We start from the raw sequence: 24547 nt of genomic DNA on the forward strand, positions 1-24547 counted from the left end.
ACTGCATTCATGGGAACATTGGAAACTGTCACAACAACAGAGCCACAAGTCTATATGACGAAATCTACGTAAGAATTCACAATTACAAAAAAATTGCAGTATAATAACATAATAATATCATTTATTTCACAGTTATCGACATTTGAAGTTAACTATCCCCGATACATGAACTTTAATTGTGAATGCTATTATTCCGTGCATGCTATTAGACGTATGGTCATAAATTACGCTGATGTGAGTAAATCCAAAAATAATTACAGTAAATTTGACCTGGGCCAATAATTAACATTTTATTACCAAGCGAATTCAATATCCTTATCATTGACTATGAATATATATTCGCGCTATTTGCGTATATATAATTCAATAATAATATAAATATACCCAATAATTCCCAACCTATGTTCTATATCATCTTATATATGCAGTATGCTGATATGCACGGCGCACAAGATATAAATTTGAATAAACAGTATTGACTCTCAATTCTATGAAACATAGATCTATCGTCTAAAATAAATCCTTTAATTAATTAATTAATTCTTTCATTCTATTCATTTCTTTTAGAATTCTGTGTACGATCCAACTCAACTTAGTATAATCTGCAAACGGAGTAGACCTATCAGAAAATATCATTTATACACGTTAAAGCACGTGGTCAGCAGTAAATAGATACCCTAAACTATTGATAATCTTCTTATGTACTAGCTTCAATCATATGATCGACAATATTAGGATCATCAGAGTAATATTGACAAGTATAGATTGTTTGCTCATCATTTTTGCGAGTCAAACATATTCTATCACGAGTTGAATCTTTTTCAGGGAGTGACGCTTTTAACTCGACTTGCTCGGCGATGGCAGATGGGCAATCCTATAACAAAAACAGTTATTTGAGTAATCAAAGAAACAATGTTGAACAGCAATATTAGACAAACACATACAACGTTTTCCCAAAAATGTTTTCTTACACACCACGCAATTCAGTTAATTTGTAAATTACTTTGCATTATTTCAGGTAGTTTTATTATATCAACTCAAATAATCAATCTGAACAGTTACTAACTTTTTCAGTGATTCCAGTTCATGTAGTGTGAAATAATGTATTATATGTTTTAAAAAATAAATAAATGGTACAATAATCAAACCATCACAACATATAACTCGTAACGCTAACTAATAAGCTTTCGTTTTACAATTGTCTTGATGCTTTTATACTAATGGTAGTGTATATTGACATATAAATAATCGCACGATACTCACCACAATTTTACAAACAAATTGACACCACTTCTCTCCTATTATATCTATCTCACATAGTTGACAATTGTCAGTTGGCACCGCTACAGTTCCCTGTAAACCAATGTATGTCGATATATTCAACGTTTTTTTTAGTTCATATGATACAGGATAATAATAACAATCTTGTTAGGCCACACTGTGAATTTCCTTAGTTAGGTGATTGTGACATTTTAAAAACACTTCAACACATGTCGCGAGGTCTCGCTTAGTACCCAATTTGTTCAAACAGAACTCGGAAAAGTCCTAAGTAGGAATAAGGACAAACCCGGCCCGTCAGAAATTAGAAATTTCTATAGCACATACTGAACATGAACATACTACTCGTTATATGTGTCAAAACATCAATATTGTTGGACTTGAAATAGCAAAATTATATCTCTGATTGCGTGCTAAAAATGGGCAGAGGAATACGAAATAACGTACTATATCACCCTCTTTAATTGAACCAATTCGTGATGCGAGTATTGCGTCATACTCGTCCCAGGTACGAATGCTGCATTCCCAAAATAAAATGCTGCATTCCCAAAATAAAATGCTGCATGAAACCTAACATCTTTCCCCTCAATTGTATTTTCAATGTCTGTTATGTGAAGTGGGCAGGAAAAGTCCTCAGTGCATACACTATGCCATACTCCATTGTCGTACATGACATCATTACAATCTGTACAAGTGCCACTAGCCGGGTTTCCAGGGTGATGTTGAGCATTTGATGTAACTACCATCATCATGACACTCCAAAATGAAAGTGAAACAAACATGGCTCCTGGAAATAGATAGATAAATAAATTAATACGGGACAAAATATAAAGCATTGTTACATAAAGCATTGGGAAGTAATTGTCTACATTAAAAACAGTGCCAGCTATAACGCATGTCGTCCGGTGTTTTACGACAGTAAAGCAACGTGACACAGCAAATATTTACAGCCAACAATTTTGTGAGATCGACGTTTTGGTAAATAAGCAATCACGATATTTACACGACGCTAAGAAATAGATCAGAATAAACCGTTATAGTACGATATCATTAAAAATGCACAAACGTACGAGCATTATTTTTTTATACAGCAATCAATGTTGTTTTGAAGTTAATCAATGGGCTTTCAATTTGATCCAGTCCGCTCGAGAAAAGGAAGCTCCCCACTGAACAGTTAGCTCATAAACATTCTTGCATAAATTTGCATTTTGCGCGGAGCTCCCCGGGGCTCCGCGGTTACTGGGTCGGGAACTGATGGTTTGATTTTGATCACCTCCCTAAATACGAAATTTTCATGTGGATAATAAAATATTTGGTTTTGATCGAGGTAGACATTATTGTAAACTATTTGTTTATATAAAACAATCTGTTTATATAAAGATACCCGGCCATCATCCACAAAGAAATATAGTTGATATTGTCTTGAATTGTTGCTGAGCAAAGCATTTGATAAAATAGATGGACACACATAGCGACATAGATATTATATTGTAATATGTCTGTGTATGTATATGACCATAAATACAATTTCATTGAGCGTAACTGGGCATCAAATTAATATTTTTGATTACGATTTCGTGGTATCCCTCAGTTGAAGTATCATAGGGTCAAATATTATTGCCTTACTTACTATTGTAACTGTAGGATTAGACAATGAACAAAAGATCAATACAAACCATGTATATATTCAAGTGACTTGCTTTACCATATTAGACATGCTATGCATTGACTGCCAACACCGAACCCGGACAAAAACAATCCAGATATGCTTATTTATGGTAGTTTTGAGTTGAAGAAACATTGCGTAAGACATGTACAGTCACGGGTCCCACTCATGGCACAAAACAGACTTCATATTATGTGCAAATAATTCAACTCACTGGTTCGTATAACGATGGATCTGTCTACGAAATGAATCCAAAACTTGGCAACCAATAGTGAAACTACGTACATACTTATCAAAGTCTTAGATCATATAAAAGCAGTCAAACCTGTATTGATGTCGTGAAGACGGTCCAAACTTGCAAGTCCAGTTAATGTCTATTTCACGATGCTACCTATGTGTCTGCAATATAACTACTTTGAGTCATCACATAAATATTTTTAGCAATTTTGTTATCTTTTAATCGTTTATTTAATCCTTGTGTTTTTCTGTATGTCAGCTATATTGATGTGTTCTTTGTCAAAACAGTGTGCATACAAAGTCAAGGAAGGTAAAACAACAACGGGGAAGTTTGTTTTACCGAAAACAAGTAAGTAATAATGTAAAATTAATTGATTATAGTGTTATGACGTTTTAGTAGTACAACAATTTATAACCAGCATGTTAATGTATTATTCTTATTTGTTCAAATGTTGCTCTGATATCAACCAAACCATTATTGCCACAGGGGTGTCAGTAATCATTCATTTGAAATTTTCAAAAATCTCTCCTTTTAAACACTATATTTTAAACTATTCAAAGAATTCGCATGATACAAAATTATTCGAACAAAGATTACGTAACAGCAAGTTTATAAAAACATACATTCTAGTGAAAAAGTTAACAAAACATACTTCTCCTAATAATACAAAAACCTTAACACAAATCAGTCTGACCTGAATTGTTTTTGGTGAGCGATCAAAAGCCATTTATTCACTATTTTTTGTTAGCTGAAACTAGCTCATATATGTTCCATTCACATCGCTTGAAATTGTACCTATAACACTAAAAACATAATAAACTCTTCCGTGGTGTTATTTTCTTGCGCAGATTCATTTTTTATATACACTACAATTATTCATCCCACTGCTGTAGGCAGGTTATGCGAGCTTCACTGCTTAATAATAAAATGGACGTTTTTTTTCGCAATTTTAAAAAAAAAAAATAGAATCAGCCCCAATTGTCCTGTAAATAGATTCAGATGCCAGTTATAGACGAATTGTACATATAACATAAGTACAAATTCCAAACATATCAATGTTATGACTTAGAAAGCCATATTGCGTATGTTGAGGTAGTACTCACTCATTTCTCACTGATGATTTTCTTACTGATATGTCAGTTATTTTTTAGGTTTTGCGAAATGCTAGATACACTACTATAACTAAAAAAATACTAAGTCTACACTATCTGTATCGTCCATTTTACACATTCAATAGGAACAAGTTCAGTGATTCAGAATAATCGTGCACCTTGTAGCCAGATTGTAAAGTTTAGTTAACAGATTGTTCCTTCGATCGCAAGCTCACTAATGATTATTTGTTCATACATTTAGCGGGTATTGTTTGAGGGAAGAGGGACGTCAAGTTGCCTTCTAGATTTCTGAAGTTCTGAATACGCGTTTTACGTTTCTAGACAAATTTCACCTGAAACTGCCAACCCAAGGTCGATGCGTTTTTTTTCCCAGGGTGAGTTTACTGATATGTTTGAAAGGTGCTTTACAGTTTCTTCCAATTAGAGATGTACGTTTGGTGCTTTAATTAGCAAAGACAATACACGCTATCTATCTCTATTCCTAGCTGGAAAAGCCTTTGGTTGTTTATCTTTGGTCTAAAAATTATATATAAAGTGATGGCATGGCTATTAATCTTAGTAAAATTTAGGTGCATCATGATCTCATTGCATAATAGCATTCTATGCCTGACACGGGCTGTTTTTTTTGTTCATAACGAATGCCTAGTTGGATTTTGATAATTTTATTCATCTTTCCTCTTGTTCATGTTACCATCATTGCATGAAAATTCGAATTTCCGTCTCAACCGCTTTCCGAATTAGCAACGTGTTTTGCAGTAAAACCGTTGTTTACATTTGGGTAAATAAACACTTTTGTTTGTGTATTAAAGGGCATACAATGATACAACAGAAGCCTGTAAGGGGAAACGATTATGCATACAAGTAACACAATATAAGAATTCAAATATTAGACACTTCAACAAAATATTATTTCGAAAGTCTGTTTTACACTCTGTCATGAATTTGTTTTTGCGTATCTGTTGACCGACTTAATTAACTGATTATTAGCGAATTGCTGTGTTATGTCTGTCATCGTGTAGGCCTATTTGAATTTTTGGACGGAACTTGGCTCAGTGATTTGGAACTAATTACCAGATAACCACCGCTTTTTAGACTACTCATTCTGACAGTTTATATTCATAGTTATTAATGTAGTGAACGATCAAAAGATATGACGTATTCAGTACTTAGTTTGATTGGCTTTATGATTGAAGTTTACGCCTTAGAGTCTTTTTACTGCTTTGTAATTGGTTAGAGTTTTGAAAATGAATAAAGAGAGTTTGAGTTGGTCTTGACGAACACAGCACGATAGACGCAGAAGTAGAGAGAGTGCAGTCCTGGAGAGTCCAGTCCAGTCCAGGGGCGAGCCTTGAGGCAGTCCAGTCTTGGGCGAGTCTTGGTTCAGCCTTGTGAGAGTCTTGGGGACTTTTCCCCAGGGCGCTGTGTCTTATAGAGTGCTCCAAAAGATCGACTAAGACGAGAGCTGAAACGTATTTCGTTGTGTGTGCCTTATTTGACTGTAAAGTTAAAGTGACTTTCCCGATCCCGTACCTCAAGGGGACGAGATAGAGAGACGAGACGAGATCCCCCCCTGACAAGTGTGGAGAACCCGAGAGTAGAGAGAATTTACCCCCTGATAACTCTAACAACAATTGATTTTATAAGCATTGATTAATTAACGTTCAAATCAATAAAAGAGGTAAATTTCTCACTGATTTCTCACATTATTTATCAGTGCTTTCAGTTACATAATGTTTGTATATATCACTTTGATACTAAACTAGTACTAGTATAGTTTATTTATTACAAACAAAGCTGAAAATAACAAAAAATTATACTTTTCTACATCAAAACTATAATTTTTATTTACAATAACGTGCAATAACGTTGGGCAGAGTGAAACTCCTAACATGTTAACTATTTTTAATAGTTATTTAGGACTACGATTACCAAATATTATCTTCTATATAACATGTTAAACAAACTCTTAAAATCAGCCTAGAACTTCTCAGAATATCAGAATATGTTATTGTCCTGCGTTATACATACACTAAATGTCGAATTTTTGTATTTTTGTGTCAGATTCGTGTACCTAGTCTGGATACAGTGAAGATCAAGTCAATGTCTAGGGATATAATATCAGATAAAAGTTCCTGGAACTTTAAACACACGAAAGTTTTTTGCGTAAATATTCTGACCACTCTAGTATCGTACTTTTAAGAACAAACAATTGAGTTCGAACTGGAGCCATAGACGCAAGGAATGTTTGAATACACACTCAGGTCTTTCTATGCAGAATAGATAAGGAATATTTACCATTTGGTTGTTATGCAAGCTCGAATAAGCCTGTAATTGTAGCGTACGACAAAGTTGCTAGAATTTGCAAATACAAGTCATTTTATTCTGTAACTTATATCTCACCGTAAATATATATGTGTTAGACAAAAACGTGAAGGCTAACGGGATTAGACATTTGTTTGTAAACAATTGCATCCTATGGCTGTTCACTGCATGCGTAGGTGATGACTCCCGATTTAATTAATTAATATATTTTTTATTAAATTATGTGGACAGACAATCTTTTCAGATCGTCTATCCTGCTGGAGAAATTGAAAAGAGAAACACCGTGATAATCAATCCGTGCCCCATGTATCTTCTACAGCTGAGTGCATATTACTTGTTAGGGTTCCTATGCAAGTTATTTTATTCTATCATTTATATATAACTGTGAATACATATGTTTTTGACTCCTACTGTGATTATATGAAAGTAAGTTGTTGATGATCTAGGCTAGAAGTGATAAATTATTTGGTTATGAATTCCGGTATTCGAGATCGTCTTTAGTAATTCAATATTATATTTTGGTCACGTGAGTCTGTTGTTGACTATTTCTTTAAATTTTCGACCAATAACGGACGACTTGCGTGTTCGTTGGATAGAGTTAAAACTCAAAGTATTATAAGCTCAAGATGTCCTCTGTATCACAAACTACATTTGAAAATTTCTACCTACAGCTATTGAATTATATATAACTTGGGATATTCCGTGTTCGTACCATGGTTGCTGTGAATTTTAATAGTAAAGTTTTTTATTAAATTAAAACCAAGCTGATTTTATATTCATCCTTCTACATTAAATTTAATTGTAATTTCAAATGTAATTTAATTTCACGTCATGTGATACCATAAATTATTTGCTAAGTAACATAAATCGAAGAGAGCAACATATAAACAAATATCGTTTTGTGTCTTGAAGGGTTTGTCATTTGTTCGCTGACGTGACAATGAAAGCAGACCGACAGTTGTAATGACACTAAATCAAAATTTCTATTTTTCATTAAACTATGTGGACAGACAATCTTTCAGAACATCCATCCTGCTGGAGAAATTGAAAAGAGATATACCGTAATTGTTAAGTCGTGACACATGTGTCTTCTATAGCTAAGTGCATAATTCTGTTAATGGTTTCTATGCAAGTCATTTATATCTCACTGTAAATATATGTGTTGGCCTGTTTACACGAAATGACGTATTGACGTATTGGTGACAAATTATTTGGTTATGTATTCTGGTAATCGATAGAGTTTTATTTATGCTAATACTGTATTTTAGGTCATGTGATTCATTTGTTGATCATTCAAATCTCCGGACCAATAACGTACGTTCGGGTGTAGGTTTCACAGAGTGAAACCTCCCACATGTTAAACATACTCTTAAAATCTGCTCAAAATATGTTTTTCAACCAATCAGAATACTTTATTGCTAAGAATTATACACGCCAAATTTCAAGGTATTGAGTCTGATTTCTGTAGTTGGTCTGAATACAGAAATAGTTTATTTCTAAAGATATGATATTAAAAAAGTTTCAAAATTGTTATATAGAGCTCAAGATCGCACGACAGTTTTGTGAGTAAATATTCTGAGCACGACCACTACCGTAGTATTAAGTAGAAACAATTGAGTTCGAACTGGATCCTTAGACGCAAGGAATGTTTGGATACACACTCAGGCCTTTCTATGTAGAGTAAATAAGGAATATTTATTATTTGGTTGTTATACAAGCTCGAATATGCCTGTAATTGTGGCGTACGACAAAGTTGGTAAAATTTGCAAATACGAACAACAGAGGGAGACATAAAAATCAAGTTATAAACTGACGCATTTGCATTGATAACGACGTTTTTTGTTTGTTATATGTTCTTTAATAAATTAACAATACCGTGATTGATCTGAATTAATCTTTTCTATTTTTTATTCAACTATGCGGACAGACAATTTTTTCAAATGATCTACCCTTCTGGAGAAATTGAAAAGAGATATACCGTAATTATTAAGTCGTGTTTCATGTGTCTTCTATAGCTGAGTGCATAATTCTGTTAATGGTTTCCATGTAAGTCATTTTATTCTATCATTTATATATCACTGTGAATATATGTGTTTTGCAGTCCGACTGTGATTAGACGAATGTTACTTATTGATGAACTGGCCTAAAATAGACAAACTATTAGATTATGTATTCTGGTATTCGACAGCGTGTTTATTTATGCTGGTACGGTGTTTTGGGTCACATGACTAAGTTAACACACGACTTATGTATACGTTAGGCAGAGTGAAACTCACAATATCTTAAACAAGCTCTTAAAATTAGCCTGGGTACAGAGAAGATCAAGTCAATTTCTAGGGATATAATATTAGATAAAAGTTTCTAAATCTTTAAGCACATGACAGTATTGTTAGTAAATATTCTGATCACTTCTAGTATCGTGCTATTAAGAAACTCGAGCCTGACACGTAAGGAGTGTATGATCAAGTCAATTTCGTGGAAATACAAATAGGCAATAAACAAATCACAGTAGGAGTTACCTATCGCAAACCAAATACACCTGTACATGAATTTCTTTAGAGTCTGTCTGTCTCGAACATTTTTCTAATAACAAAAAATGTTGTGTTTTCCTAGGTGATTTCAATATGGTAGTTGTACAAATATTTAACAATTTGAATACGTTACAATATTTAATGAAAATAATTTTCAACAAATCATAGATGTTCCGACTAGTACTAGTAACTAGTACTACATGCACAACAATAGACCATTGTCTCATGCATTTTTATGATTATTTCATCGAAGGAGGTACTATTAAAACTGATATTAGTGACCATTTCCCAGTGTTTGCACTATACAGGGATCTACATCATGTTTTTAACAGAAAGTCGGTTAGATATAAACTTCTCGCGGTTGCATTTAGATGCATTTGAAGCGAAAATGGCCAATATTTCTTGGACAAATATTTATAATTTATTGTATCCGAATTTAGCATATGATTATTTTCATAATTTGTTTAGTGATATCATTACTAAACATCTACCTAAGAAAAATCATCACAAAAACCATGATTACCTAGGGGGCTTCTCATTTCAATTAAAACAAAACAAACTTTTCTCAAAAACTAAGCGATAAGTCTTAGTTCACCGATTCACATTCAATACAAAATTTATCGTAATATTTTGTCACAATTGTAAAAAATTGCCAAGAAGTCTTACTTTTGTGGCAAGCTGGCAAATGTTATTGGAAATAGCAATAAAACATGGCAGGTTATAAACGAATTGCGGAATAATCAGTCATGTAATGATCGTTTTTCACATAAACTTAAAGTGAGTATTAACCCAGATGAATTTGTGACAGAGGGTAGGGATATTGCTGAGAAGTTTAATTCGTATTTTGTTAATGTTGGTCCAAATTATGCATTTAAAATCACCTGTAATGCCAACTTGAATGATTACCTTGATAGTAGACAAGCACATTCATTCTTTTTCCGCCAAATTTGTCTTCATGGTATTTTAAAAAAGATCAATAAGTTAGATCCTAATAAAGCAGTTGGATAAACAGATGTGTGCTTTTTCTAGAATAATTCCAAATTCTTGACGAAAACCAATACAGTACCAAATTAGCTTTAACTGACCTTACTGCTGAGATTTCAAAACAAATAGATGACGTTTTTTTTATCACATTCGGTATTTTTATAGACTTCGGGAAGGCTTTTTACACCATTAACCATAACATTTTATTGTTGGTTTGAATCTTATTTAGAGGACCGTCAGCAATATGTTAATTTAAATAATTGTAATTCTGATTATAAAGTAATTTCATGTGGAGTCCCACAAGGGTAAATATTTGGACCACTTGTTTTTAATTTATATCTCTGATATTGTAAAATCATCAAACATTTTTCAGTTTAGGTTTATTGCTGACGACACAAACCTGTTTCACTCCGTTAAAAATGATTCTATTGACATTGGCCTACTTAATTCAGAATTGAATATGGTTTGTACATGGTGCAAGGCAAATAAATTATTGATAAAAAAAATAAATATTGATAAAACTAATTTTATGGTTTTTAAAACAGCTCAAAAGAAGACAACTATGCAAAGTTTATTAAATATTGACAACTTTTCTATTGAAATTGCTTCCTCTGTGCTATATCTTGGTGTCACTCTCGACAGATCACAGATATTGTTCACTCATTCTTTCACACATAAGCTATTGTATTGAAATATATGGGGCAACCCTGTCAGTACCGTTATAGATCCAATTTTAAAATTACAGAACAAATTTATTCGCTTAGCCACTTTTTCTAGTCCTCGTGCAAGTAGCTCACCACTCTTTAAAAGATTGGGCATTCTTGATGTGCATAAATTATGCAAGTTCCAAACGTGCATGTTTATTTATGACCTGGAGGGCGATCGTTATGCTCGTTCTCTGGATCATTATGACTCTTCAATTTCTCACTCTATTTGTCACGTTCAATTATTTCTGACAAACTTGAAATTCCGAAAGTAAAACTAAGCTCAATTTAAAAACAGTTTAACATTTTCATTAGTAACACACTGGAATGATCTTCCAATTTCTATTAAAAAATTAACATCAAGAAATCGCTTCAAGCTTACCCTAAAACAATTTCTTTTAAATAATTGAACATCAATTTTATTGTTATTTCTCTATCACTCAATTTACAGTATTGTTATTTCACTATTACCAGCATATTTCATATAATTTTTCTCTTAAACAATACATTAATATGGTTTATGAATTCACTGTCTTTATCAGTTTTTTTCTGCTATCAGTGAATATCATTCTACTAGAACTACATCTCTATTTTCGTTTTTTGTACTTGTGCAATGCATTTTATCTGGTGAAATAAAATTGAATTGTATTGTATAATTACTAATATAATATCAGATAAAAGTTCCTTGAGCTTTAACACACGACAGTTTTTTGCGTAAATATTCGGATCACTTTTAGTATCGTACTTTTAAGAAGAAAGATTCTACATCAAATAGGAGCTTTAGATGCAATAAGTGTTTGAATACACACTCAGATCATTCTATGCAGAATAGATAAGAACTATTTATCATTTCATTGTTTATACAAGGTTGAACATGCCTGTAATTGTGGCGTACGACAAAGTTGCTAGAATTTGCAAATACGAACACGAGAGGGCGACAAATTAAACACCGACGCCTTCGCATTGATAACGACGTTTATTGTTTCTTATACATGTATGAGCATACTTAAAGTGGGGGGGGGGGGTCCTCACCTGCGGATAACAAGCGACAATAACAACGCACGTTAAAATACGTGACTAGTGGGGTTAGACACTTGTTTGTAAACAATTGCATCCTATGGCTGTTCACTGTGACGACTCCCAATTTAATTATTTCTATTTTTCATAACATTAGTTAGTATAACTATCAGTTATACTACTTTTTGTCTCGTCCCCATTGTTCTAACTATGTTTCTCACTTTCGTTAGCGGACAGTTTCAACCTAATTAATTATGCATTCTTGTTAACGGTACTGTTTGATCAATAGATTAACAAGCCGGGACTGTTAATAATGAATGGGTTAATTTAAATATCCATGAGCACAACAGGAGTGAACAGCTGATTAACATAACAGGTGGCCACTGAATGAAAACAAAGAAAAAGGTGGAATTTTCATTTAATTATTTAAATACGCAATGACGATTATACGATACATTTTAAAAACGTATTTCAAGTTTCATATTTCCTTTTACAAAATTCACGGACACTTGGGAGGAATCTGTTATGACAGTGGTATTAGATTTGTCCTCGTCTGTTGGGGTGGTGGATATGTCATGCGTTTTCGCTTCTTTCGCAGTTTTCGGTTTGGGTGGCTGCAATGCGTCTGACACCGCTTTCGTCTGCTCGTCGCTTCTAATTGCTAGACTGGAGTGACCCGTTCTTTCTGCTATTAGCTGCTCATCGAAATTTTGCCGGAACAGCGTGGTTGCCTGCGTAACCTGTTTAATTAAAATAAAATACAATGTATCAATATGAAAGTACAATAGCTTGTAACAGTCCACCTCATAGCAATGTAAAATATCAATATGTATAGTTAATCGCAGAGTTGGAGTGCGTTTATAACTATAAAGGCCACAGTTTCGGCTTCGGCCTCGTGCGTTTACAAGATGCTGACAAAAACTGTGGCCTTTATAGTTGTAAACGCACGACAACGAGTTGCGATTAACGGCTTATACCACGCAGCCCCATGCATAAAACGATTAAATTGCAAGAGATTTTTAGTGACTGTTTCGGTTGTGCGTGAGATAGTGCCACTTCAAATTTGCATGAGAATGCTCTTTGAGATTCAAATTAGTAAAGCTCATCTGCGTTCATCGAATACGATTGGATGTTAAGTGATATGACCAATAAGCCTTTCTTGCTGAATGGTCTTTTCAAATAAACTCCACTCATTGGTCAATATTTTGAATACATTTGAATTTTCCACGTGACAAAGCATGGTCTTGTCATTTCGAATGCAAGCAGCGCTCAGTGATGGTCGAATACGTTGACATCTCCGATTCGGAGTACAACGATGACATTGAGAGATTTTGCTCTCAATGTGACGAAAAAGAAGATTTTAAGTTAACAAAACAACAAGAACGTCAACGTTTTGGTTTACCTGTAGACAATGAACAGATAGCTGCCATTCAGAATTCGCGAGTGCCAAAAAACATGCGTAGATGTACTAACTGGGGAATGTCTGTGTGGGATGAATGGGGCCGAGCCAGAAATGAACGAGTCGAGAAGCACGGGGTAAGCAGTAGTGACGTGTTCACATTTGTTCCTAGATTATGCAGCGAATTTTGTGTACGTGAACTTTCATTTTGGTTGTGTCGCTTTGTTGTCGAGGCTCGTCGACAAGACGGAACAGAATATCCATCTAATAGCCTGCGTGTGCTTTGTAGCGCAATTCAGAGATATTTACGTGACGAATGCAAAAGAGTTGACTTGTGCTTTATGGATACACATGCTCGGGAATTTATGGAATTCCATCACACCCTGGACGGTGTAATGAAGAGTATAGACAGACTGGGAATAGGTGTTATTAAACGTCAAGCTGAACCATGCACAGATGATGAAAACAAATTGTGGGATAAGGTTTTTCCATAGAGTCTGCTACAAATTTGAGTTATGCGGTCTACTTTTATGTGTGTAAAGTGTTCGCTCTCCGAGCAGTCGACGAACATAGTAACCTTACAGGCGAACAGTTCGTACAAGGATCAGACAATCAAGCTGACTATATTGAATTTAATGGCAGACCGTGTAAAAATAATCAAGGAGGACTGTATTACTCGCGGAAAATCCCGTATAAAAATGTGCGCCAATACGGCGATCCTTCCAACACGCGTTGTGTTGTTCAGTTATTGAAACGTTATTTGCAATGTATTCCACCGAAAGGTCCATTCTACCGACGTCCAGCGGAGGGCTCAAATTTTCTAAACAGAAGATTGGAGTAAATACTTTACGACAATATCCAAAAAGAATGTGTGATCTGGCTGGAATAGATGGGTATCATACTGAACACTCGGGTAAGGTAAGTTTGTCTCAAGTGATTCTGGGGTGGGTGGGATCTTGGGATGGGTTCAAATGTGTTTGAATTTCGCCGATTGAAAACAAATATTGTACATTGTGAAAACGTATTTCAAACGCGATGCAAATAAATGTCGGTATATTTACTTCTCAAATCATTCTTTTCATACTTTTAGGTTACTGTGGCGACTTCGTTGTATGAAAAAGGCTTTGATGGGCAACCTAAACTACCGAAAGCAGGTATTTCAGCCATCGTAATTGACGATTCCGTACACAAGCCTAAGGTTGAAAGATATGAACAGCCACCGCCTGAACCAGTGATTGCAACATCACATGCAGAATTCAGAGAAATGTGTCGTTCAAATGATTGTTGTTCTAAACAAATTAAGATGCGGGACGGAAACAAATGTGTCAATATTGAATTGTAGTGTTGTAGTACTTTTTTCCATAGAAAGTATAATTAAATTAGTGCGATTTGCACCCTCATTGTGATTTGTGTGATTAAATGCATACACTTTGTTTAATTTGTAATGCAAATTGTAAACGGTGACGCTTCTATTGATATGTTAATTGTAAACACTTTTGATACAAAGTGTAGCATATACACTTTGCATATGAATGAAAGTGTGACCGTTTACACTTTGCATATTTGCGAATGCGTTGCTTTTTACAATTTGCATATAAATTCACCCTGTTTGCAAGAATAAATCGTTGGCGAGAACAATGATGCACGTGACCAAAAGTGGTATAAATTGTTATAGTACGTTCAATCGTTCAGCTTTTTTAAAACACGCCAAAGCCGTTTGCATTAAATCTTTATCGCGTGAAATTAATCAGACATATCGTGCCAGTGAATATAATATTTAAATGGTATTCCACCAAACAGTTTGCATGAACAAATGGAGTTAACGAGTAGTGATTATTTTCGACATAAAGTTATGACTATTTCTCATCAGCGGGGAAATCGAACATTGCATTACTGAAGTGCAAATTCTAATATACCTTTCCTGAATTGCCCAGTATGATAACCTTTTATCCCAGCGAGATCAGTCATCTGCTTACTGTATCCCTGCAATGTATGAACACCAAGCTTTTGTGCAGTTAACTTTATTTCGCCATTCTTTGACTTCAGTGGTCTTCTATAGAATGTCAGATATGTCCGAAACAAGTTTTCTGGTTGCGCGTAGTGTTTAATACTCTTAAATTTTTGCCCTGGTTTGCGGTAGAATCCTCCCTGGTCAGTTTTCGATGGTTTTCCCTGGAATACCATGTACTCCCCCCATATCGTCGCTGTGCATGGGGAGTTGGTCTACCGTTAGTGTTGAATGTTCATCAGCGGCACGTAGTCCAAATATTTTACACGTGTAAAAGTAGGTTGCATAACTCGTGCCTAATGCGGTAATTATACCAAACGCGTGTGCCCATAGCTTTTCTTCATCATTTAGCGAAAATGGCTCGGCTTGTTTTTTCGGATACCAATACCAGAGTGAGAGAGAGTCTTCATGACATCATCCAGCGTATTTCTGAAAGCTAAGAAGTCGTGGTTGCCCTGGTCCATACAATTTAGGTCAGGACGGTTACAATCATCGCTCAAACAGCGGTAAATGGCACAGAACATTTGTATTAACGAGTCTGGCGGATACTGTTGTCTCCGACATTCAATGGCAAATTTACATAGCCAGAAATCAAATTCCTTCTGGACTAAATTTTCATCCAGAGACGGAACCAAATGATACACTTCTTCATCAGATTTATCATACTCAACTTTAACAATACGTTGCTCTTTCCACTCATTCCATGTTTTGACGCCCCATTTTGTAGTGCTGCGAGTTGTCTGGTTGTCTGCGTGACTGCTGGTATTCGGCGACTTGTTTGCTGTCAACTGGAGAAAAAACGGAATTCTTTTTGAATATCGCTCAGTTTAAAGTCCTCGGCGTCGTCCACATCAATTTGGGACAACCAGTTTTCCAAATCCCAGTCAATTTCCGGAGCAGCAAATTCTTGAGCGGACATGATTCTGGCGGATCTCCGGAGTTTACCCAACAACGTGCTACACTGTTCTCACAAAAGAGCACCAAATTCACGTGATCGAATATTTTTTACGCAATTCTACGTGGTCCAATCAGTGTTGGTTATGGTAATACAATAAAGTCCACTGTTGCTGGATTCTATTTTTAAACAAAACAAACTCTGCTGAGTAAATGCAGATTGGCTAGAGCTTTTCAACACATCTGTTATAGCCAATGAGCACGGCTGATAATTGCGGTTGACTACACCTGGTTTAGAATTGCGATTTACACAATAGCGCTGTAAACATCCGCCATGACCACAGGATTTAAAATAAGCCGTGCAAAACTCGTCAAATTCGCAGTATAACTTCGTTATACTACCCCTCCTCGTAGATTAACGGGAAATAGCGGCTCCTTTTGGAGCCTCGGTCTGGTAAAAGTCCGAGGCGCGCAGTAGGAGTATAATCTCTTAATGTTTTCTGTATCATGAAACAACATTTGAAAATTTCTGCCTTCAGCTATGGAATTATATATAACTTGGGATATTCCGTGCTAGTACTATGGTTGCTGTGAATTTTAATAGTCAAGTTTTTTATTAAATTAAAACCAAGCTAATTTTATATTCATCATTCTATCGTTTTCTTACATTGAATTAAATTGTAATTTCACGTCATGCGATATCATAATTTATTTATTTAGTTATATAAATACAAAATTAAAGGACGACATATAAACAGGTTGTGCACTGTGTCTTGAAGGGTTTGTCATTTGTTCGCTGAAAAACACACAAATGTAACACGTGACAACGAAACTATCCGGACAGTTGTAATGGGAATAAATCAACATGTCTAGCTTGTATTGAAATATGTGGACAGACAATCTTTCAGATCGTCAATCCTGCTGGAGAAATTGAAAAGAGATATACCGTAATTGTTAAGTCGTGATACATGTGTCTTATATAGCTGAATGCATAGTTCTGGTAATGGTTGCTATGCAAGTCATTTTATTTTATCATTTATATGTTACTGTAAATATGTGTGTTGGAGTGTTTGTACGAAATGACGTATTGGTGACTTGGGATAAAAGTGACAGATTATTTGGTTATGTATTGTGGTATTCGATAGTTTTGTTTATGCTAATACTGTATTTTAGGTCATGTAATTCAGTTGTTGATAATTCAAATCGCTGAACCAATAACTGATAGTTATACTACCCCTCCTCATAGATTAACGGGAAATAGCGGCCTCTTTTAGAGCCTCGGTCAGGTAAAAGTCCGAGGACGTCCATCCTGCTGGAGAAATTGAAAAGAGATATACCGCAATTGTTAAGTCATGTCTCGTGTATCTTCTATAGCTGAGTGCACAATTCTGTCAATGGTTTCTATGCAAGTGAACTGGCCTAAAATAGACAAACTATTAGGTTGTGTATTCTGGTATTCGACAGCGTGCTTATTTATGCTAGTACGGTGTTTTGGGTCAGGTGAGTAAGTTGTTGTCTTTTAACATTTTAGGAAAAAATAACACACGACTTATGTATACGTTGGGCAGAGTCAAACAAGCTCTTAAAATCAGCCTAGAACTTCTCAACCAATCAGAATATGTTATTGTCCTGCGTTATACATACACTAAATGTTTTTATGTCAGATTCGTGTACCTCGTCCGGATACAGATAGGATCAAGTCAATTTCTAGGGATATAATATTAGATAAAAGTTTCTAAATCTTTAAGCACATGACAGTATTGTTAGTAAATATTCTGATCACTTCTAGTATCGTGCTATTAAGAAACTCGAGCCTGACACGTAAGGAGTGTATGATCAAGTCAATTTCGTGGAAATACAAATAGGCAATAAACAAATCACAGTAGGAGTTACCTATCGCAAACCAAATACACCTGTATATGAATTTCTTTAGAGTCTGTCTGTCTCGAACATTTTTCAAGTAACAAAAAACATTGTGTTATCTTCGGTGATTTCAATATAGATGGTAGTTGTACAAATATTTCACAATTTGAATATGTTACCTTACTTAATGAAAATAATTTTCAACAAATCATAGATGGTCCGACCAGAGTAACTAGTGCTATATGCACAACAATAGACCATTGTCTCATAAATTTTTCTGATTATTTCATCGAAGGAGGTTCGACTGTACTATTGAAACTGATATTAGTGACCATTTTCCAGTGTTTGCACTATTCAGGGATCTACATCATGTTTTTAACAGAAAGTCGGTTAAATATAAACTTCTCGCGGTTGCATTTAGATGCATTTGAAGCGGAATGGCCAATATTTTTTGGACAAATATTTATAATTTATTGTATCCGAGTTTGGCATATGATTATTTTCATAATTTGTTTAGTGATATAATTACTAAACATCTACCTAAGAAAAATCAACACAAAAACCATGGTTACCTAGAGGGCTTCTCATTTCAATTAAAACAAAACAAACATTTCTCAAAAACTAAGCGATAAGTCCTAGTTCACCGATTCACATTCAATACAAAATTTATCGTAATATTTTGTCACAATTGTAAAAAATTGCCAAGAAGTCTTACTTTTGTGGCAAGCTGGCAAATGTTATTGGAAATAGCAATAAAACATGGCAGGTTATAAACGAATTGCGGAATAATCAGTCATGTAATGATCGTTTTCCACATCAACTTAACTTAAGTGAGTACTAACCCATTTGAATTTGTGACAGATGGTAGGGATATTGCTGAGAAGTTTAATTCGTATTTTGTTAATGTTGGTCCAAATTATGCATTAAAAATCACCTGTAATGCCAACTTCAATGATTACCTTGATAGTGGACAAGCACATTCATTCTTTTTCCACCAAGTTTGTCTTCATGGTATTTTAAAAATGATCGATAAATTAGATCCTAATAAAGCAGTTGGCTATGACAATATGTTCCCTAAACTTATCAATCAGGCTGCTGAACAAATTGCTGAACCACTGGCTCATATTTTTAACTGTTCTGTGTACAAGGATATATTCCCTAATAAATTAAAAATAGCCCGGGTTACTCCATGATTAAAAAAAAGGTCGTGCATTTGAAGTTGGTAATTATAGGCCGATATCAATATTACCTATTATTAGCAAATTGTTTGAAATCTTTAGTAAATAAACAGATGTGTGCGGTTTCTAGAAAAATTCCAAATTCTTGATGAAAACCAATACAGTACCAAATTAGCTTTAGCTGACCTTACTGCTGAGATTTCAAAACAAATAGATGACGGTTTTATCACATTTGGTATTTTTCTAGACCTCAGAAAGGCTTTTGACACCATTAACCATAGTATTTTATTGTCTAAATTACATTATTATGGTATAAGAGGGTATAATTTGAGTTGGTTTAAATCTTATTTAGAGGACGGTCAGCAATATGTAAATTTAAATACGTACGTTCGGGTGTAGGTTTCACTCTGTGAAACCTTCCACATGTTAAATATACTCTTAAAATCTGCTTAACATATGTTTTTCAACCAATCAGAATACTTTATTGCTAAGCCTTATACACGCCAAATTTCAAGGTTTTGAGTCTGATTTCTGTAGTTAGTTTATTTCTAAAGATATGATATTATAAAAATGTCAAAAGTTTTTATATAGAGCTCAAGATTGCACGACAATTTTGTAAGTAAATACTCTGAGCATGACTAGTACCTTACTATTAAGGTATAGATGCATGTTCGTGGGCACTAGGAGTGAATTTTTTTTTTTTTTTTTGCTTTTTCTCACTCAGACAGTCTTGGCTAGATAGTGTTAAAATTGACAATGCTGGAACATACTTAAAAATCGATTTTAAAATATAGAGAACCGAGGCACGCGTATGTGATTAAAAGTTCCGAAATTGTGTTTACGTTGCTCTTTGATTGACAAGTCACTGTTGATGTTATATGTAAATGATTACTGGTCTCAGTTACGGTGCGGCGGTGTCTTACTTTCTGTCCGCGACCCTGTTTAACTTACCTCAAGCGCTTTCAACTAGTCTCACAAACTACAAAAAAAACACAAACAAGACAAAGACGCTTCCAGCATGCAAGCGGAATACGATAAACATACAGTTGTAAATGACAAGTAAACTTGTTCACGCTTATCTCACAACATGTCGACAACTTCTAGCCCGGCATCTTCCAGTGGTGTACTGTTAACTATTTTTTTCAGCATTTTTTTCCTTCCGAAGGCATTATAAAACTGACTAATTATACATTTTTCGTTTCACCATTGCGATGCAAAGGATAGACACAATTGCTGTGCTGTCATCGATAACTAACTTTTCAGTGGCAAAATACACAAACGTAAAATGCTCGGTTAATTAAAAATAAAAAGTACCCCGGAAATTACAGAAACATCGGCAAAATCAGCAACACCGCGGACAAATCATGCACTCTGCGATGCCATCTTGTCAGCTAGCATGCACCTGTAGCGATGTTGCAAAGTACTAGTACATTGTACGGCCGTGCTCGGCGACCTAAGGTACTAAGGCACTTTTTCGCACCGGCGTTTGAGCGATTGAGTACAAAAACTGCGAATAGCCGTTGTGTCGCAAAATATTACGGCCCATTTCAACCTGGCCGTCTAACTTCAGACGGTCCATTTCACCGAAGATCACGAAAAACTGCGTCATACAGAGTATATTTGAGGAAAGGTAAATTTAGACTCAACCCACCCAATGGCGATCGCTATGTTTATATAACTGTATGAATATCTCATCGGCTTTACGTAATCCATTGTGTCCCTCTCTCAGTGGAAATGATAACACGACGCCATGACAGTTTTCACGCATAGCAAGGTTTTGACACCGCGTACGATTTTACGTCCGTTCCCCTAGTATTGTGAACATCAGCAAGCGTCGGTGTATGATGGATTATGGCATGTCGTCGTGATGCAATTGCCATTTTTGTGGACGATTAACGTCGCTTTCATGAAACAGGCATTATCTTCGTTCGTGTTTTCTGGTTGGTTAGAGAGATTGAAAATTAATTAGCTCCCACAGTTTTTGTCAGTTTGTCTTGACATTTTCACACTACTAGTATGTTGACAACGTCTCTACGAACAAAAGGACGTCTGGGCTTATTTTTAAAGCTTTGCATTCTCGAACAATGACATTCGAAGTGTGAAATACTGACCGGGATTGACTATACGGCTAGCATCCTGCTTGACAACTTTGTAATATGAAAACAAAACATATTACATATACGCCTGGACGTCCTTTTGTTAATAAACAACTAATAAACGTTGTGTGAAAGTTTCACTCAAAATAAACAAAAAATGTGCGAGCTATTAAGATTTGAACTTCCATGGTAAACTGAAAAAGACAAGTGAAGATAATGGCTAATTTGCATAATCATTCACTCAGTAAGAAGTTTGCTAATGCTCATAATTAAAATGGCTGTAACAGTTCCAAATTTAAACCTATTATTTTTTTGTAAACAGTTAAGGAATAAAGCAAAAAAAAAGAAACTTTGAAGTTCACTCCCAAGTGCCCACGAACCTGCATCTATACCTTAAGAAGAAACAATTGAGTTCGAACTGGAGCCTTAGACGCAAGAGTGTTTGAATACACACTCAGGTCTTTCTATGCAGAATAGATACGGAATATTTATCATTTGGTTTTTATACAAGCTCGAATATGCCTGTAATTATGGCGTACAACAAAGTTGGTAACATTTGCAAATACGAACACTAGAGGGCGACATATAAATCAAGTTACACACGGACGCATTTACATTGATAACGACGTTTATTGTTTCGTTATTTATTCTTTAATAAATTAACAATACCCCATGTATGAGCATACTTAAAGCGGAGGGGTCTTCACCTGCGCATAACAACCGACGATAACAACGCACATTAAAAACGTGAAGGCCTACTGGGGTTAAACAATAGCATCCTATGGATGTTTGCTGTTTGCGCAGGTATCGACTCTCCGATTTAATTAATCATTTCTATTTTCTATTAAATTATGTGGACAGACAATCTTTTCAGATCGTCTACTCTGCTGGAGAAATTGAAAAGAGATATACCGTGATAGTCAATCAGTGTATAATGTATCTTCTATAGCGGAGTGCATAATTCTGTTAATAGTTTCTATGCAAGTTATTTTATTCTATCATTAATATTTAACTGTGAATACATATGTCTTTAACTACTACTATGATTATATGAAAGTAAGTTGTGGATGAATTAGGCTAAAAGTGACAAATTATTTGGTTATGAATTCTGGTATTCGAGATCGTCTTTATATTTTTGTCACGTGAGTCAGTTGTTGACTATTCAAAACTTTTCAAATTTTGTAGATATTCCTCCTTACTTTCGCAACCGTGCACATATTTTGGCAGTCTTTCCATGTTATTTTAACAACCATGCAGACTTTGCATGTTACTTTGGCAACCGTGCATACAGACTTATCACATATCAACACTGCGTTCACTGCATTAGGAACTTTGCACAAATCCGACTACCTAGCAATACAGACTTTCCACATAACTATTATTAGATTATTCATACAAGTTAACGACAAACATGAATTGCGGTGGTTGCAGTACCCAGGAGGCAAGAGCGTTCATAATTATTTGTATTCATTTATTTGCACCAGATAATATAAATGAAATTGTACAATATAATATTACATTATTCATATGTAAAGAGAAACAAATGTAGGTAGCAAATTTTCTGGTGTCGGTCACAGAAATAGCTCTGAGGAGCTAGTCTAGTCTGTAACCGTGACTTGATAAAATAAATTATTTTAATGAGGTTGTTGTATATTAAAGAAATATGTATCAATGCAGGTAACATCAAATATGTACACAATATTAACAATATAATGTGAAATGATAAAGGATAAAACATCAATTAAATTACATACACATATTATCAGAAATATAATTAAATTAGTTTGAAAGTATAAACTCTTTTAATTTTAATTTAAACTCATATCTTTTAAATGCAGGATTTTTTAATTATTAACTTAGTGAATTCCAGTGTTTCGCAGAAGCAAATTTCAGGTTAAGCTGAGAAATAGTTAGATTGGTTGTAGGGAGACATAGATTACCACTAGAAGGTAGTTGAGTAGGGTAATTGTGAGACAGCTGTCAAAGTAATGGGTAAGATAGTATGCAAAACGATTATTCCTTAAGTCGGAGATCAATAAACAAGAATGAAATTTACAAAGCTGGTAGATGTCAAGAATTTTAAGAGAACGAAACAATGGGACAGAGTGTGCGTGAAAATCTGAAAAAGTAATGAGACGGAATAATTTCTTTTGTAGGCGCAAGAGGGGTTCCAGAAAAGTCAAATAAGTGTTACCCCAAATGTCAATGCAGTATGTTAAATGAGGGAGAATCAGAGTATTATATAAGAGAACAAGAATATACCTTGGGACATAGTGTCTGATATGTGAGATGATGCCAACCTTGGAACTGACGGTGTTAGTAATTTTGTTAATGTGTGAATTCCATGACATTAAAGGATTAAAACGCGGTAGTCGTCGTGCTGCGCATGTGCGAGATATATGGGTCTCATATAAACAAAGATGGCGACTTTGACTGTTGCGCAGATCATTGAGTACGAACTGACACGTTTTCAAGCTTCAATTATGTAATTGGTAGGTATTGAAGAGGTTACCGGCGGTAATCAGTGCAAGTCACGCCCAGGTCAAACCTCATACTTGTGATTTCCATTTGAAAAGCGTATTGGATTGTGGGAAAATCAATGTTTATCAACACAAATGTCGAACATGCGCAGCGCGACGACTACCGCGCTTTAATGTTGAGTCCCAGATAGGTTACATTGTAAACGCCCTCTATCGGCGAGTTGTCGATTTCTAGGCAACCATCAACTTGGACGTGTTTTTGAGCAGGTTTTATTATCATATAGTTACTTTTCTCAGTGTTAATTGTGAGTTTATTTGCTTTACACCAGTCTACAACTTTATCAAACTTGGGATTAATATTGTTAAGATTGATTCTGTTAGTTTTCATGAAGTTAAATAAATTAGTATCATAAGCAAACAGTCGGAAATCGAAGACTTTAGTACAAGTGTTAATATCGTTAACATAAAGTAGAAATAGCAAAGAACCGAGAACTGACCCTTGGAGAATTCCACACGTAATTTGTCTTAGAGATGACGTAGTGCCGTTTACATTGACCTTTTCGTACCGACTATCTAAATAACTTTGAAACCACTGAAGTGGGAGACCCCTAACCCCACGTTCAAGTTTTCGAAGCAAAATAGCATGGTTTATGGTATCAAAGGTTTTTTTAAGTCAATGAATATGACATAACCTTTGTATTTTCCATAATGTCTGAAACAAGATCAGCAAGTGCTAGTTTAGTGCTATAGTGCTTATGAAAACCATATTGTGTGGGT

The 24547-nt window shown here is 34.9% G+C and overlaps 1 protein-coding gene, 1 long non-coding RNA gene and 1 pseudogene across 2 annotated transcripts; 1 reads left to right on the forward strand and 2 right to left on the reverse strand.

Annotated features, from left to right (window-relative positions):
• Positions 1–93: 93 nt before the first annotated feature.
• On the reverse strand, positions 94–3360 carry LOC144346937 (uncharacterized). Its single transcript, XR_014929446.1, has 4 exons — positions 3270–3360; positions 1726–2065; positions 1264–1353; positions 94–874 (listed from the first exon to the last, which is right to left on the reverse strand). It is a non-coding gene; the product is annotated as an uncharacterized LOC144346937 (long non-coding RNA).
• A 9767-nt stretch (positions 3361–13127) lies between these two features.
• LOC146750347 (transcriptional regulator QRICH1-like) lies at positions 13128–13745 on the forward strand. The gene has a single exon (XM_085498670.1). It carries the CDS (start codon positions 13128–13130, stop codon positions 13743–13745), a length of 618 nt encoding a protein of 205 aa, XP_085354796.1.
• A 1396-nt stretch (positions 13746–15141) lies between these two features.
• On the reverse strand, positions 15142–16178 carry LOC144346264 (uncharacterized; annotated as a pseudogene).
• Positions 16179–24547: the final 8369 nt, after the last annotated feature.

This window comes from Saccoglossus kowalevskii, chromosome 1, assembly GCF_978046115.1.
Source record: "Saccoglossus kowalevskii chromosome 1, keSacKowa6.1, whole genome shotgun sequence".
Taxonomy (NCBI): Eukaryota; Metazoa; Hemichordata; class Enteropneusta; family Harrimaniidae; genus Saccoglossus; species Saccoglossus kowalevskii.